The sequence below is a fragment of the Eumetopias jubatus genome, unplaced genomic scaffold, assembly GCF_037043125.1.
Source record: "Eumetopias jubatus isolate StellerSeaLion01/CBP00866 unplaced genomic scaffold, mEumJub1_p1.0 scaffold_6, whole genome shotgun sequence".
NCBI lineage: Eukaryota > Metazoa > Chordata > Mammalia > Carnivora > Otariidae > Eumetopias > Eumetopias jubatus.
The window spans coordinates 138,938,102-138,956,550 of record NW_028274812.1 but is presented as its reverse complement, the minus strand read 5'-3'; the positions used below and the strand labels follow the sequence as shown (position 1 = coordinate 138,956,550).

Genomic DNA, 18,449 nt, shown 5'->3' with positions numbered 1-18,449 from the left:
TGTTATTAAGAGTAAAATCTAGTCTTTAAAAAGGAGAGAGCAAGGAAAAATGGGGTAAGAAGGAAGAAAATAAGCAACTAAGGTTCCATGCTATTTCTGATTACATTCTCCACCCCCGTCCTCGTACATGAAATTGGTGACACATACTCTCGCATTTTGGCTGAAATCAAAGTCTGGGACCCAAAGCCCTTCTGGGTTAGCGGTGGAAGAGAGGAGAGCAATCAGCCCTCTGACCTTTCCTTCTGCCTCGTCCCTTGGGGCCTTCATTTGCCTGCTGACTTCCCATTTCTACAAAGAGAGACACAGAGGAACTAAAACCCTGCACAGTCCACCGTGAAATGACTGCAAACTTTGCCGAAGCAGTGGCCTTAACTGCAGTAGCTCCCTGGTTTGGGCACCCTGGCTGCCACCTGACCCGAGTACTTTAGGAAACTGGCAATCGTGTGAATGATTGGCTTGGGATGGAGGGCTGCATGGGGCTCAAAACGTGAGCTTACAAACCCCAACACCGGGGAGGCAAGTAAACGAGGAACTACTGTGTATCTACTTCATGATCCTTAAAGTAGGGATATATCTTAATGACCGATTTGGGTCATCCCTTGATGGATGGAATGAGTTAAAGCACTTCAAACAGTGCCTCACGCTGAATCCAGTGGATGAATGGTTGCTGCTATCATCAGTGATGCCTTTCTTCCTGGGCTTCTGCCCCATGTGAACTTCAAGTCAAGGACCATATGGATCGAGGTCACAGTGCTGGAATGAAAGGCAATACAGATACTTGGTTTTGTTTTTTTTTTTTTTTGAGATCTATTTATCTGGGAGCATGAAGGGGGGAGGGGCAGAGGGAGGAGAAGCAGACTCCCTGTGGAGCAGGGAGCCCGATGCGGGACTCGATCCCAGGACCCTGAGATCATGACCTGAGCCGAAGGCAGACGCTTAACCAACTGAGCCACCCAGGCACCCCCACAATACAGATATTTGTACGAAATCCATTTGATTCAATTTTAATGCTAAATGCTTTCAGAGCAGAGTTGATCATTTTTACGCTAGGGTAACCAATGCCACCAGGGTAAGAACCATGCTTGAATTTTTTACCAATAAATCCCCCCAGTCGAGTATTCTGCTTGTCAAAGTATTTGCTGACTTGCAATTGTCCTGACCAGGCAATGAGACTTCATCAGGAACTGAGCCAGTGGTGTGTTAAAGGAAGAAAAGAGGAAGATTCTAGAAAGAAGGAAAGACATGGAAATGTGAGACATGTCCCATAAGAGGCAGCAGAAGGTGATCTGAACACTGTGTAACAGGACCTCAGCGTCAGCCCTAAGGAATAGGATTCAAGCAGGAGCACGTGAAAGAGTGACAGGAGTGGCATTTTGACAGCAATATTTTAAGAAATCGGACGTTAGTGTCCAGTTAGGAAGGAGAAATCAGGACACGAAAATACTTTTCATACTCCAGACCTCAAAATTGCAGTCTGCCATAATAAACACAGCATATGCGGATGAGGGGAGTGATCTCCATGCTCTCATCAGCCCACCTTGTTTGCTCCCTTCCAGACCATTCTCCCTACCCTACTCCCAAACAAATCCTTCCGGTGGCTCCATAATGCTCTTTAACAAGGTCTACAAGACCTTCTGCACGTCTGCAAGACCCTCTGGACGTCCTCCCTCTCCAACCTCACGCTCAAGCACTCTCACACCTCCCACAGTATGTTCCAGGAACGTCTCTGAGTTCAGTTTCTCGGCATGCCACCCTTCCTTGGCTCTGTGCCTTCACCTGGGGCTGCCCGCCCTCCCTGGGGCGCTCTTCCCATCCACAGCCTCACCAACACTGCCATCAAGCAACCTCCGAGTCTTCTCTTGGTCTCAGCCGCTCAGGAAACCTTCCCTGACCTCCCCAAATCTAGTTTAGGTGGCTTCCCTTATGCTCCCGCAGCACACTGTACTTCCCTCATCAGAGGGTCTGCTTCCCACAGGAGAAGCACACCGGTTACGCCTATCCACACAGCACCGTGGCCGGCACGTGGCTATAGCAAACACAAAAGCAGAATCAGGATTAAGATGAGAACAGACTGGGGCGCCTGGGTGGCTCAGTCGGTTGGGCATCTGCCTTTGGCTCAGGTTATGCTTTTAGGGTCCTGGGATGGAGCCCCACATCAGGCTCCCCGCTCAGCAGGGAGCCTGCTTCTCCCTCCACCGCTCTCCCAGCTTGTGCTCATTTGCTTTGTCAAATAAATTAATTAAAAAAAAAAAAAAAAGATGAGAACAGGCTGGGGCGCCTGGGGGGCTCAGTCGGTTAAGTGTCTGCCTTCAGCTCAGGTCATGATCCTGGGGTCCTGGGATCGAGTCCCACGTTGAGCTCCCTGCTCAGCGGGGAGCCTGCTTCTCCCTCTGCCCCTCCCCCGCTTGTGCATGCGCTCTCTCTCTAATAAATAAATAAAATCTAAAAAAAAAAAAGATGAGAACAGACTTACAGGAAATTGGAATAAAGATACAACTACAAAAGAATAAACAGAAAAGCTTTGGTGACTCAGTGGCTGTAAGGGAAAGTTCTCTCACTCCACCCTCACTTTTGCCAGCTCTCTGGTCATGGTTTGCATGTTTGGTCAGACTATCATATTCTGATATGTGGTTTGAAAAATTAAACTTTGGCAAGGTATGCTGTGGAAAAAAAAAAAAAAAAGAGTCTCCACAACACACCAACACAGATTGCCAACGTACCATCTTTTTATAACCTTCTTTGTGAGAAAGAAATTAAATCTTGTTCCATATTCCAGTACCGCCCCCTTTCCCTGATACCATATGCTTTCCGAAGAGAATATAGAAATGCCCGAAGTACTTGTTTAACCCATGATCAAAGTCAAGAATGTTGTGCAAATAAAGCTCGTTCCAAAAGCCTGTGTCAACAAAAGGGGTGGAGGGGTGGGGAATGAAGTTCTATTTATTAATATCCCCACAATGGATGGAGCACTGTGGGAGAATTTTTAATGAATAATCTTGTCCTAACAGTAAGGTAAGTCTCATTTAAATAATACAGAGCTAAGTGAGTAGAATAAAAATTAAATTTCAACCAGTTTTGTTCTGGAAAGCAGACCAGCACTAACAGGTAGAATTTATATGGAAATAGGTTTCAAATGGACATAGAAGAAAAGATAGCTTAGAACTTTAAATTCTGTAGAGGGGCCTGGGCGGTTATCCTCCTCTTGATTTCGGCTCAGCTCAGGTCATGATCTCAGGGTCCTGGGATCGAGCCCCATGTCAAGCTCCATGCTCAGTGGGGAGTCGGAGACTGTCTCTCTCTCTCTCTCCCTCTGCCCCACCCTCCACTCACGTGCACTCTCTCAAATGAATAAATAAATCTTAAAAGAAGAATTAAAATTCTGTAATTGAATAGCCAGTGTCATAGCATGTCCCACTCCTGGAGGTTTTCAAGCAAAATCTCAAGGATCACACTAAAATTAGTAGAGACCTATGTACATGCTAGAGCTGCATTCCAGGCACTAGACTAAATGCTTTACCCAGATTATCTATTGCAATCTTCTCTATAACCTTAGATGATTTATTATTATCCCTATATTCTATAAAAGAAAATGAAGCCTTAGACTACCCAAACACACGAGTGGCTATCATCTGCTGGTCCAAGCCACTATCACCTCTGGTCTGGATTATGGTATTGTCTTCTCTCTAGTGTCCCTGCCTTCATCCTTGGCCCTGTAGTTAATGCTCTATGCAGCAGTCAGGGTGACTGTGATGGTTAATTTTATGTGTCAACCTGACCAGGCCACAGGATGCCCAGATATCTGGGTGCAACATTATTTCTAGGTGGATCTATATGAGGGTGTTTCCAGATGAGACAGGTATTTAAATTGGTAGATGTAGGAAAGCAGACTGCCTCCCCACATGGGTGGGCCTCACCCAATCAGGTAAGAGACTGAATAGACCCACAAGGCAAAGGAAGGGAGAATTCATTCTCTCTGCCTGACTGCATGAGCTAAGACACTGGTCTTCTCCTGCCCTCAGACTGGAACTTACACCAGTGGTTCTCCTGAGGCTAGTCTCCAGCTTGTAGGCAGGAGATCATGAGACTTCACCTCCATATTGCATGAGCAAGTTCCTTATAATAAATCTCTTTATATATACACACATCCATCTATATCTCATACTGGAGAGATGTATATCTATCTCCAGTGGATTTGTTTCTCTGGATAACCCTTATTAACACAGTGATCCATTTAAAACATGGTTAAATCGGGCGCCGGGGTGGCTCAGTCAGTTAAGCATCTGCCTTCAACTAAGGTCATGATCCCAGGGTCCTGGGATCGAGCCCCACATCGGGCCCTCTGCTTAGTGGGGAGGTCTGCTTCTCCCTCTCCCCCTGCCCCTCCCCCTGCTTGCTGTACCTAAACACCAAACACAATCCCAGGTTCGGACCTCCACACTGCTCCCCTCTGCTAAAAACTCTCTCTGGCCAGATACCTACACAGCTTGTTTCCCCCATCCTCCAGGTCTCTGCCCAAGTAATCCCTTATCAGCGAGGCTTCCCTAACCATCCAACCGCCTCCCCTACAGCACTCGCCGTCCCCCTCACCCTGCTCTGTTTTAACTCAGAGCCTCTATCATCATCTGACTTCCATATTTGCTTGTCAGTACCTGGGCTTTGCACTACAGTGTGAGCTATCTGAAAACCAGGCCTTGACTCCACTGTTCAACCACTAGATCTTGACCCTCAGAACTATACATGGCACAATAAATATTTTTGTATATGTGGAAGAAATGAGGCCCAAGCAACCAGATTTGAGACATAGTCTCGTAGGCACCGAACCAGACCACCATCCAGAAAAAGGAGCTACAACAGAGTCACTCAAGCCCACAGAGTTGTGGCTTCCTTTTGCTGCCCTTTCCTCTTGCTACCTTTTACCACTTGCGTTGAATAAGTGAGTGGTGAGCACTAAAGCATGGATGAGATCATGGGTCTAGAAAGCCAGCTCCTCCTTGAATCGTCCCTACTCCGTTTCTCATGCTGTTACAATTTGCTCCCACTTCTCAGATGCTATCTGTCCTGCAGCAGCTCCCTCGGTGGTGGGAAAAAATAGCACCAAAATTTGCATTTCAAATCCGTGACTTGCCTGGTAAATACAACGTTATCACAGCAAGATCATCGGAACTCTTGAGTTTGAGCAGTGAGAATACTGAAGTCATTTACAAACAGTGACAGATAAAGCCACTGAAACCCTGACAAAGATAAATTCACTTTACCCATAAGATGAACCACCATACATATATTTTAGTACCAGAAACTAAAAGAATAAGAGAGGGCTTTAAACTGGCCCGGTTGACTTCTGTCCATTTCATAGTACTAGAAGACAGGGGAATGCAGAGAACTGGAGAATTTGAAAGGTTCAGGAAAGGCAGGTCACAACCAGAGGGGGGGACAGAAAATTTTTATGACCTTGCTGGCCTGCAATGCCTCATGATTTCTTGAAGTTCTAGACAATTCCGAATAAAAAATACTTAAAATGACATTAGACTATACATATCAAGCCAACAAGTTATTCTATTACTATATGCTTATTGGGGAGAAGTAGCTTTTAAATAAATGGTAGCTTGAGACATTTCCATCTGATCTCTTACATGCATCAGAAATGTGCTGATCTAGTCATGGTTACGATTTTTTTAAGGTTTTATTTATCATTTTTATTTTAATTCCGGTATAGTTCGTGTACAGGGTTACATTAGTTTCAGGTATACAATATAGTGATTCAAAAGCCCCATATATGACTCCGTGCTCATTATGATAAGTGCCCTCCTTAATGCCCTTTATTTCACCCATCCCCCATCCACCACTCCTCTGGTTTATTCTCTAGAGTTAAAGATCTGGTTTTTTTGGTTTGTCTCTTTTTTTCCTTTGTTCACATTTGTTTTGCTTCTTAAATTCCACATATGAGTGAAATCATATGATATTTGTCTTTCTCTGACTGACTTATTTCACTTAGCATAATACCCTCTTGCTCCATCCATGTTGTTGCAAATGGCCAGATTTCATTCTTTTTGAAGGCTGAGTCATATTCCTGTGTGTGTGTGTGTGTGTGTGTGTGTGTGTGTGTGAGTGTGTGTGTGTGGGTGGGTGGGTGTGTATCACATCTTCTTTATCCATTCATCTATCAGTGGACATTTGGACTGCTTCCATAATTTGGCTATTGTAAATAATGCCTCAATAAACATAGGATCATATCCTTTCAAATTAGTGTTTTCATACTCTTTGGGTATATACCCTCTTCTGTTCACTTTTAAAGTTATATTGCTTTTCCTCTAAGTCCTACTTTTACCTCTTCGGTTGAAGCACCCAGCCATCAGCCAATCTTTGGACAAATCCAACAGAGAAACCTCTCTCTCTATCCTAACTGCGAGTCTGTGGGTGTCTCAGAATAGTAGTAAGGCTGAAATCACCTATATACCCATCTTTCTATAAAAGGCTAATGAGGAAGACAGTCAAGTCTTTACAGGATTTCCTTTCTCTAAGGCAGTTATGAAACACAGAACAGCTCAGCATACCGACGGAACTTAGGAAAGAAAGGAGTAACAATGCCAACTTATCAGAGACTTGGCACTGCGCTAGGGTCTGCACTGGGGTTCCCACCTGATGCCTCGCACAATGCTCTCAGATCACCATGATCTTCCCCTACCTCCCTCCACCCTCCAGGGGAGGACACTAAGGTTCAGAGAAGCCAAAGATGTGGCCCAAAGTCACACTCATGGATGGCGAAGCCTGCCCCTGAGCCTCAGGGGTCTCCCTCCCTCTAAATCTGCGTGGTTCACCACCACTGGAAAGGGAACATGGAGGTGGTAGTAGAAAGAGAGCGTTCCTTCCGAAACCCTACCGTAGATATCAGTTAGAATCCAGGAAAGAACCATCGCAGGTTCTCGGCTTCCTTTGAAAGTTGCCACCCCGTGTGGGCACACAAGTGAGCACAAGTAACACAAACACACACACACGCACACGCACACACACTGGCACACGCATGCACTGCAACTCTTTCCAAACTGTAAACGTCTCCCGGGCCATATGTGGGCTTTTCTTAAAGGTCACTCAACAGGCCCCAAGGAAAAGAAGGGCTTGGTCTAAAAAGTTTTATATTTCCTCTCACTTTTTTAAACATTGGAAAAACCATTTGGCTCACAGAAATGAATAGTAAAAGGAGTTCTAACTACTTAGAGCCAACAAAATGTAATGGAAAAAAGGCAAGAATATGGCTGGACATTATTTTCTTTTTGCTCAGCACATCCTGTCTGCAAACTGAAAGGTAAATAGGCCATGCCCAACATACCGACTCTTTTCAGGTGAAATTATCTAGGTTATGAAAACAAGCAACAACTGTGTTTCCATTATTCTTTAATTCATGGCGGACAGAAATACCTTCCAAAATAAATCAGAGAGGCAAAAATTGCTCACCAGGGAGCAAACCCACAAATTTTCCCTCCTTTGATAACTGACTTTTGTGAATTTTTTTTTTCCAATTGAATTATAATGGTGTGGTATTATCTGAAAGAGTATGGTGCAAATGCCAGAAAAGGAAATTTTGAATTTTCATGCTTGGGTTATTTAAATCCACAGGAGAAAGGGAGAGAGAGAGAGAGAGAGAGAGGGAAGGGAAGGGAGGAGAGAGAGATTTTGCATACCATTAGTTAGTAGACTAACATCCCTGAGATACTTACCCTTCAAGGGCAAGAACAAGTAATTTCGCAACACCTCTCTCCATAACCCCAAAATATCAACTTCTTTGGCTCCATAATGCACCTCATGATCTATGAGTTCAGTCATGCTAATGAGAGCTATGCCCATTTCTGTCCTGTACAGACTTCCTTGCTTTATACTACACTTTCTTTTGTATATGAAAGCTGAGCAGTCTAACAGAAACCATCCTCAGAAACAGAACACACGAAGTCTCCTTTAACAAGAAACTACCTATACTGATGGAGTATCCGAAGCAACATCCATCCCATTCTGTTCTCTGGATGTCATTTAAATCAAGAATTACTGGGCGCCTGGGTGGCTCAGTTGGTTAAGCGACTGCCTTAGGCTCAGGTCATGATCCTGGAGTCCCGGGATCGAGTCCCGCATGGGGCTCCCTGCTCAGCAGGGGGTCTGCTTCTCCCTCTGACCCTCCCCCCTCTCATGTGCTCTCTCTCTTTCTCTCTCTCAAATAAATAAATAAATAAAATATTAAAAAAAAAAAAGAATTACCTACAAGTAAATGATTTAAAGCAGCATTTTCCAGTGCACAAATTGTGGGGAAGTGAGTGGGTATTCCACTAAAAAGGTGGCAAGATCAAATGGAAATGCCTCCTCCGGAGAAGTTAAGCAGGGTCCCCTTGCTTTTCTTTTAACCACAAGATTTCAGAGCCTCTCGAGTGCATCATGTCCCCTCTAAGAAGAGAAAGAGAGAACATACCCAGTTTCTGAGCTAATCCGACCTTGGAGCACTCTATTCAAGGATCATTGTGTTTTGCGGAGCTGGAGTTCCACAGAATACACGTGGGTTGGCGGCACCTATTTAAAGGCCAGATCTCCCGAAAGATAAGGAATGAGCTGGCTCACATCCAATGGTCAAGTCGGACACTCCACATCTCCCCATACTGCTTCCCTAGGGCACACTGGTCTTGGAAACAGAAAGAACTAAAGCTCACTGCAACCTGGTCAGGGATACTTCTTAGGGAAAATGGGACAAGAGTAAAAGGTATAAAAAGTTTTATTAAATCTATGAAGGTAGGGGCGCCCGGGGGGCTCCGTCGTTGAGCGTCTGCCTTCGGCCAGGGTCCTGGGATCGAGCCCCGCGTCGGGCTGCCTGCTCCGCGGGAAGCCTGCTTCTCCCTCCCCCACTCCCACCGCTTGTGTTCCCTCTCTCACTGTGTCTCTCTCTGTCAAATAAATCAATAAAATCTTTAAAAAAAAATAAATCTATGAAAGTATACTGGATCCAGCAGGAGGACCATTCCACTTGATCAGCCTCCTAATGAGGAGGGGAGGGAGAATTATCTCAGCAAAACTGTTTTAAAGACATGGAATGCACAAGATGTCTTTCCCAGCCAATAATTAGGAGATGTCATCCAATCATATTTAAAGCTGGAAATTAATAGTATACGCCCTATTAAAAAATGTCACAAGGGGCCCCTGGGTGGCTTAGTCTGTTAATTGTCTGCCTTTGGCTCAGAGCATGATCTCAGGGTCCTGGGATCGAGCCCCTGCGTCGGGCTCCCTGCTCAGTGGGGCGTCTGCTTCTCCCTCTCCCTCTGCCCCTCCCCCCCCGCTCATGCTGTCTCTGTCTCTCTCTCTCTCTCTCAAATAAATATATAAAATCTTCAAAAAAACAAAGTCACAAATTTCTTTTCAGCCTTGAAAACACAAAACACACTCGATATCTTTAATATCAATATTTAATACCTAATACTTAAGGGCAAACTAAAATCTGGGGGATCAGGGGCGCCTGGGTGGCTCAGTTGGTTGAGCGACTGCCTCTGGCTCAGGTCATGATCCCGGAGTCCCGGGATCGAGTCCCACATCGGGCTCGAGTCTGCTTCTCCCTCTGACCCTCCCCCATCTCATGTGCGTGCTCTCTCTCTCTCATTCTCTCTCTCAAATAAATAAATAAAATCTTTAAAAAAAATAAAATAAAAAATAAAATCTGGGGGATCAGACACATCCTTTAATAGCTTTTTAAAAGAAGAAATAAAAGGTCTAAACAATAAAAAGTTAGAGTAGTATTTCAGGTGAGTCTGATGCCAATTGCAAATTTGCAGACACTAATGTAATCAAGTACATGCAGCTTTACTGTTTTGGTAGATCACAGGGAACGGGGTATTAGGAAGCCAGGGAAGGTTAATGTTTATAGGCACAAAAAGTTCCAGACTTGGAGGGATATCAAAAATACCAAGCCATTTGACGTTCTGGTTTGGAGCATTCCCTCCCCAACAATGAGGAAGTATGATTGCAGATGACGGAATAATCTAATTGTGCTAATGCCTACCGTCAAATTGCCAAAGGAGAACTGAGAAGCCGCTGTGGTGTTTTTAACTGGGAACTAAGAGCTCTTGCAACAATGCTTGTGACATGATCAGATACCACGTACGTGTGTGTGTGTGTGTGTGTGTGTGTGTGTGTGTGTGAGAGAGAGAGAGACAGACAGACAGACACGCTGGGGCACAAACTGGAATCTTGAACTGCTTAGTCTCGTTGCAAAAACTCAATTCCAGATCCTGCTTTTTCAACATCAGTCATCCCGAGAAAAAAATTTCCATCCTGCCTTTAACCAAGCGTTGCTTCTGACTCATTTGTTTCAAGGATTAGGCAAGGGTCCAAAACATAGGTGAGAAAGTCAGAGAAATAATCCCTCCAGAGGCACGGCCCTCGGCAGCAAAGCAAAACCAAAGGAAACTGAAGCCACCCCTGGGTGACAAGGTCACTTCCTTAAGCAACACAGGCTGCCGAGAAGAGGAGGAACCAGCACAGATGTCAGCAAGGCCTCGTCCCGACACCCGACGAGAAATGCAATATCTCCGACCTGAGCTCCCCCTCCCTCGCCCTGCTCTGCTTCTTCCCAAAGCCCTATTACCCAATCCTGTATAACTCGCCCATTTATTATGTTTATTGTTTCTTATGCAACTGCCTTTGATCGAATGCAACCTCCTAAGAGAAGGATCTCTGCTGGGTTTTGTTTCTTAAACTCCTAAATCCCAGTGCCTGGAACAGTTCCTGGGACATGGTACGGCTCAGTGGGGACCGAATGATCAAATGGATAAACAATACTACTCACTGTCATCTTTGGATCTCAGAATTGGAGACCTGAGGGAAGGATTTTAGTCACTTTCCTTTTACCTAAAAATATTCCCAAGGCTTTTCCCTACCCTAATCCTTAATCCAAAAAAATTTTTTTAATTGATATACACAAGCTTGAGAACATGTCGTGTTGATTAAATTAACTAAGCAGAAAGAGATGGAACAAAATTTATTTCACCTTAACTTGTTATCTGTTTGGGTTTTTTTAAAGTATGCTTAGTAAACATAGCTCTTGATAAATGATTCTACTTCCTTAACGATTCCTTTCTCCTTGCTCCCCTTGATATAAGCACTGGTCACCGTAACTGAACAATTCAATTTCCTTCTCAAGTCAGGGCATTAAACCCGCCTTTGTCTGGTGATTATTATACTTTTTGTATAATAAATATTAACAGTCTGCCCATATAAGGCCCACCAAAGCAAAGATAAATGGTAAATATTGTAACTCAGGAATCAGGCCTCTGCCATGCCAGGATCCCAGCATGCATCCTGCATGAGTCTTAATCCATGTTCGGTTTAAAAGTGTAGTTGATGCAAATACAAACAGGAGAGAGGCAGGTAACATAAACAGAGGAGGGACGCCTGGGTGGCTCAGTCGGTTGAGCATCCGACTCTTGGTTTCAGCTCAGGGCATGCTGTCACGGGTCGCGGCATTGAGCCCTGTGTCGGGCTCTGTGCTGGGCGTGGAATCTGCTTAGGGTTCTCTCCCTCTGACCCTCTCCCCACCTGCGTGCCTGTTCGCTTTCTCTCTTTAAAATAAATAAAAAGAAATCATAAATCAATAAATTTTAAGATCATTTAAGGCCCATTTCTGGGCCTATCAATATAGGCCCAGAGTAGCTATATCTTACCACTTTTTCATTTTCTCATGAAATACCCCAACTGGGGATCCAAACACGGTCCATGAGCATCCATTTGCAACTCTTATTTAAAGCCTCAGCTCAGAGATCACTGCCACCAGGATGTCCCTCCCACCCCCACGTGGGTGAGACGTTCCTTTGGTACATCGAGCTTCCCCTGATTTCACTAAACTCAAATGGCTCCTTCAATGTGTCCATCTTCCCTGTGGGAAGCATCTCATTCACCGCTATATTCCCAACATCCAGCAGAGTCCCTGGTACATGGTAGGAGCTCAAAACATGTTTGAATAAATGAAAATTTGAGTAAAACCACCTGGGTTCATGCTTCTAGCAGCCACTTTGAATCTATCAGCCTGTTTCCTATCTTCACACGTTAACAAATCAACCTTCAGGGATCCGTATGATCAAGGTCACAGACATTGATATCAAGTGTCAGAATAAAAGAGACAAGCCCATTGCCTGGAGATCTACTGGCTTCTCTTGTTTATGACAAATAAGTACCATCCGGCATACTGGGAAAATAGAAAGAAAAAAAAAAGAAGATATGACAAAGTCAAAGAGTTAGATCTCGTGTGCCTTGTAGAAGATGAGCAAGTCTATGCAAGAAAATTCAGTAAATTGCTACCTGCTTTCTCCATCGTTCAAAATACCTGACAAACGTCTTACAGATGGCAGTTCACTAAGACATGTTAGAAATATTTCTATTTTGTTCCTTGCCTAGTCCTTGAAGAACAGATTCTGCTTATTTAACCAATAATTAAATTTCACACATACATTATCCTTTGCCTCAAAACCAGTAAATACCAGATTTACCACTCTAGATACTACCCGGAGACAGAGCCAAAGGTGGAAGCGCTCTCTAAGACAGAAGGCTGTTGTCGCAGACGGAAGCTGGTCCCGTCCTCTCACAGTGCTGCCCCCAACCCCCGTCTGTATTTTCTCACGCTCATGATGAAAGCATCAAGGAAAACTCACAGCTGTGCAGAAGAGGCAGCGGCATTCCTGGAGTGTGGTCATCTTGTCCAGGGACTGTTCACACAGGCAGAGCTTGCAAGTGACAAGGGGAGCTGGAGCCAAGTCTCCCGCCGTCGGATTTTCGGTGCTCATGGTGAGATGCTGGAACCTGCCACCTGAGCCCATCAGCCTGTCCCTGGCATTCTTCAGGCCTCCTCAATCCCTACAGGAAGGTCCAAAGCAGAAAATATTACAGTCATTCAGACAGCTGAATATTATATTCATTCAACACATTTGGGCCCCACCAGGGCAAACCTTCACCTTCCACGCTGTCTAGGCACACAGCAAAGGCCTTTCTCAGAACTGTGGGCTCCAGAGCTTGGCACCTTGGCAAGGAGCTTCTGGCGTCCTGACATTTACAGCCTCACCACCCTGCCTCCTCTCGTGTAAATTACAGGAATGAAAAGACCACAGGGAACAAACACACCATTTAGGAGTTGCATCGCTACAATCCAACAGATTAAAAAAAAAAAAAAAAAAAAAAGACACTTGAAAATAGGACATCACTCAAAAAAATTAAACAAGGAATTACCATATGATCCAACAATTCTACTTCTCGGTGTACACCCAAGAGAACTGAAACCAGGATGCAAACAGATACTTGCACACCCAGGATCCTAGCACCATTGTTCACAACAGCCAAGAGGTGGAAACTACCCAAATGCCCATCAAGAGATGAATGGATAAACAAAATGTGATATAAACATCCAATGGAATAGTATTCAGCCTTAAAAGGGAATGAGACTCTGACACACGCTACAGTATGGATGAATCTTGAAGACGTTATGGTAAGTGAAAGAAGCCAGACCCAAAAGGGCAAATATTGTGTGATTCCATCAATGTGAGGTACCTAGCAAGTCGAATTCATAAAGTAGAAACGTGGGGCTGGGACAGCGGAAACAGAGAGTTAGTTACCATTTCACGGGTACAGAGTTTCTGTTGGAAAGATGACAAAGTTCTGCAAATGGATAGTGTGATGGGTGCACAAGACTGTGAGTGTGCTTCATGCCACCAAATTACACACTTAAAATGACTGAAAGGGTAGGTTTTACGTCATGTATATTTTATACCAATAAATTTTTTTTCAACAGGGCATTAGTGTTAATTGTGTTCCTTCACATACGTCATTTCATTTCAACTTTTGCAACCATGAGGATCATTTCCTTCATTTTATAGATGAATTGAGGTCCTAAGAAGTTAAATAATCTGCCAAAGTTCTCAGAGCTTGGATATAGCAGAGCAAAATTCAAACCTCCATCTTCTGAGACCAAGCCCAGTGCCTGGTCCATTACGTCATAGCTGCCTCACAAGCAGGTATTACATGGAGGGATGGAACAAGGAGAGAGAGGAGGAGGAAGGGGTAAGGAGAGAGGGATAAAAAAGAGAGAAAGAGACAAAAAGCCCATGACTTCAAGTACCATAAGGTCACTGAAACTGTAGAGAGTGAAATCTATCTCCAAACATGGCATGACTATAGAAAGGATTTTTCTACAATGAAAAATAAAAAGTAGAGCTGAAGCCTTTCCGCTTGTTTTTATTCAGATGATCTTTAAAAGAGGTAAAATAATTGTGAAAATAATCTATAGTTCGGATATCAAGAAATTCCAGGGGTGCCTGGGTGGCTCAGTCGTTAAGCGGCTGCCTTCGGCTCAGGTCATGATCCCAGGGTCCTGGGATCGAGCCCCACACCGGGCTCCCTGCTCAGCGGGAAGCCTGCCTCTCCCTCTCCCGCTCCCCCTGCTTGTGTTCCCTCTCTCGCTGTGTCTCTCTCAGTCAAATAAATAAATAAAATCTTAAAAAAAAAAAAAAAAGAAATTCCACGTTCTAATTAAAGAGAAGCAAAATCCTAAAGTTCTTACTATTTTAAAAGACTGTGGCCAATTCTAATAAATTTGGCCACAGAAATCATTGTAAACAGCCTCTCCCCCTACCAGAACCAGACCCTTTCTGTCCCCATTTTTGGGCAAAAGAAATTACATGTTTGGCATTTGTTACATAGCCCCACAGTGGCTTACGTCTCAGTGTATAGGTACAAAAGTACAAAATCAAGGGAGGGCAAGACAAATTGGATTGAAGGAAAAAATATCTATGAGATCTAACTGCACTATCTTAATGTCATACCAGAAAGAATCAATAGTTACTAACTCTACTAACCTGAAATATTCAAAGTTTTTCACCTACTCCCTGAGTAGTAGTAGACTTCTAGGATTAAAAATAAATTTGAATAGGAAGCTAACCAATGATTGGCTTGATAATATTTCTTGAGAAAGGCCCAATAAGGTTCAAGACATGGTGTTCTTATTTGGTTAACTATTAACGAGCTCTCATCCAAGAGCAAATCAACATGCCTATCAAATTCAGTGTTTTGAAGTTAAAAAAAAAAATCTCTCTCTTTAGGGTCAATAAGGAGTAAAAATGAGTGATTTTTGCCTCTCTTCTTCTTCCCAGTTTATGCAAAGACAACTATCACCTGTTTGTTTCTCCAAGACACTGTATTTTAACTACACTGGAATTAAAATGTCAAAACTTAATACAATTTTAGAAGGAGGAGGAGGGGGAGGAGGGAGGAAGAAGAAGAAGAAGAAAGAAGAAGGTAGAAGAAAGAAGAAGAAATGCCGCCAGCAAATGCTTCCTGAGGAGGGAAGACAGGAATGACACAGGCTGAACCACCCAACCCCACAAATGTCAATTACATGAAGAGCCCATTTGGAGGAAGCAGTTATGAATAGGTAGATCCTACTGTTCCAATCTAACAGGAGATCTAGGTATTCTTCAACAAAGTCAATTATTTTACAGTCTCAACCTGTATTATTTTTAATTTTTTAATGTAATCTCTACCCCCAGTGTGAGGTTCGAACTCATGACCCCAAGACCAAGAGCTGCATGCTCTACCGAGCCAGCCAGTTGCCTCGATCTTATTTTTTAGAAAGACACATGTAACACTTGAGAAACGAAGACATAATTGACTACTTCTTAGATTATCTCTTAGCAATAGTCTTTTGAAGGCAGAACTAGAATCTGTGTTCATTGTGACCATCTGAAACATAATCTTGTCTCTCGCCATATACACATTAAGTGTTCACTCCTTACTTTGTGAGTTACAAATCAGTTATAAAAATATAAAAGTATCTATCACCTCCAAAAGTTTCCTCCTGCCCCCTTTATTTATTACTACTTGTGTGCGTGTATTTGTGGTAAGAACACTTCACATAAGATCCACCCTCTTAGCAAATGTTTAAGTATACAATATAGCATTGTTAAATAGAGGCATTATGCTGTTCCCCAGGCATATATTTATCTTCTCACTCATCAAGTTGTCTACACTAAATATGTACAGCTTCTTGTCTGTCAATCATACCTCAATAAAGTAGTTTACTATATGTATACAACTTTTTAAAGTATATGTTATATATAAAAATATTTTTATGACAAAAGCCTTTTCCAAAGCAGAGACCTGTCTTGTTAAAACCACAGCGACAAAAATTCCAAGCATTCCAAACAAGGCGGTGCTTGTGACTGAGACAGAGGAAGGAGGTCACATATTTCATCTCTTTGGGATGTGAGCAATCCGAAATGATTCTTCAAAAATAAGCGATTTATTTTTCTGGGCGCCATAAACAGCAATTCCCTAAAGTGATGGCATTCAAACATTTGTCAAGCAATGGAATTCTACAAAAACACAGTCTTAAGTAAACTGCCACCATGGGAAGGAAATAAGGTGGCCCAGTGTTGGTGGAAGCAGTATCGGGAGCACTGCGCCAGGTCCCCTGGACCTCCCCCTTAGCAGCCTCCCAGGCACCACCATGGAAGCTGGCGGCTTTGCCAGGGACAGTTGGAAACCAGCTTCTTGGTTTTTCACTCTGGGCAAAATCAATAATGAACGTTTTAAAAATGAACAGCACATAGGGAGTGCTTCATGAAGAAAAAAAGAGCATCAAACAAAAAATCTCTTCCCCGGGGACACCTGGGTGGCTCAGTCAGTTAAGCATCTGCCTTCGGCTCAGGTCCAGGGTCCTGGGATCGGGGAGTCTGCTTCTCCCTTTGCCGGCCGCTCCCCCTGCTCATGCTCGCTCTCTCTTTCTCTCTCTCTCTCACACACACACACACACAAATAAATAAATAAAATCTTTAAAAAAAAAAAAAAAGTAAATCCTTTTCCCATTGATTCATTACATATAGAGCTCTCCAAGCAATCATCAGGAGAATCCTGAAGTTCTCTCCCTCAAGATGTTGGTGAATGGCTCCCAGGTGTCCTAGCAGTCTTCCATTTATGTCTTATTGGGATTCCTCCATCTCTGGCATGGAACCACCAATAGTAGAAACTCACCGGCCCATCCAAACCACGGGCACATGGCATGAATCTAGAGGGGGTGTCCAAAGGAAGGTGACCACACCCCTGCAGCTCCTGAACCTTTCACAGGACTATACCTTCACAGGTACATGGACAATCCACACCCACTCCCCGTCCAGAGAGCCGGTAATTCCTTCTCACTAGCTTGCCCAACTTGTTCTGCCTCATACCTCATGTTTTACCTAAAATAAGAAAGGGACTTAAACGTTCCACACCGCCCCCCGCCTTGTTTTAAAACAGTAACAATTATAACTGCATTTATAATTATTACAAATGTGACCGAGCCTCTTATTGGGTGTCAAGAACCCAATGAGAAAAGAATTTTGGCAGAGCACACAAGGGGTATATTGGGGGTGGGGACGGACAGCTGCCTTTAGGTTTGAACTTTTTAAAGTTGGGGCAGGGTTGGGGGTGGGGGGCAGTGAGAGCGGACTTCACCCATAAGTATCACTTGCTTAAATATAAGCAGCCATGTAACAGGGCAGATGGGTTGGGGCATGCAAGCAAAGAAAGCCCCCCCTCTAAAACATCTGATTTTGCACCAAATTATCAAGAAAGGGGAACCAGCAGTTCTACCTAGCCTGTCTCCGTACTATAAAGTGTTCATTATGTGAGAAGCTACTACTATCTGATAGGAGAGAAGAGAAAAGTCACTTTTCCCCTCATGTGTTTTTGTTAGAATTGCCAAGGAACACTTCACAAACTATGCTGGAAGCACAGGATGTATAAGGAATTTTCATATTCCGCTGGCAGCCTGAAAAAGCAATCTGCTCCAAAAATGCAGAGGGTTGGAGAGCCAACATTTGAAGTATTTTTAACTAATGCAGTTTACGTCTGTTTCACTACCCAAAATCACGGCAATTATTTCATTGCACAAAAAGATAATGCAGTTGGAAGGGATAATGTTTCACCAGGATACTTATCTAGTTGTCCAGGAATTTTTACACCATTCAGCAAAAACTGTAAAATTTAGATAAATGGATAAAGCACAATTAAGGAGACTAAAAGAAGGAGAAAGTGGACAAAATGAATCAACTGGATATTATCGATGTAACAGAATATTTATGTAAAAATCCAGCTGATCTGTGCTGAGGTCCTAATTCTAAACTATGCTATGAAAGTCTAAGATTTACTCAAGAACAAGGGATAAAACAGAAGAGACGCATGAATACTCTCAAAATGTTTACTTGCCCATGTAGGACACTGAGTCATTCCTGTGAGGTAGCTGGAATAAAAGCTATGAATGCATGACTCAGGGAGGGCTAACAAAGGGAAAGGTTTTCAAGAAGGGTAGGTGCTGGGGAAGGTAAGGCTGAAGTGTTGCCTTTATAATGGAGAGATTTTCTCAGGAAGCCAATACTCTTAACAGAGTAGAAAGATACAGCAATCCAGAG

At 43.6% G+C, this 18,449-nt stretch overlaps 1 protein-coding gene across 2 annotated transcripts in view; it reads right to left on the bottom strand.

Moving 5' to 3' along the window:
- Positions 1–18,449, bottom strand: part of RNF144B (ring finger protein 144B) — a 79,663-nt gene that overhangs the window by 54,722 nt on the left and 6,492 nt on the right. For both annotated transcript variants that reach the window (XM_028107477.2, XM_088024135.1), the window contains exon 2: positions 12,666–12,867. In XM_028107477.2, the coding sequence (XP_027963278.1) occupies positions 12,666–12,830 (165 nt within the window). In that variant the 5' untranslated portion in view covers positions 12,831–12,867. The remainder of the gene's footprint in view (positions 1–12,665; positions 12,868–18,449) is intronic.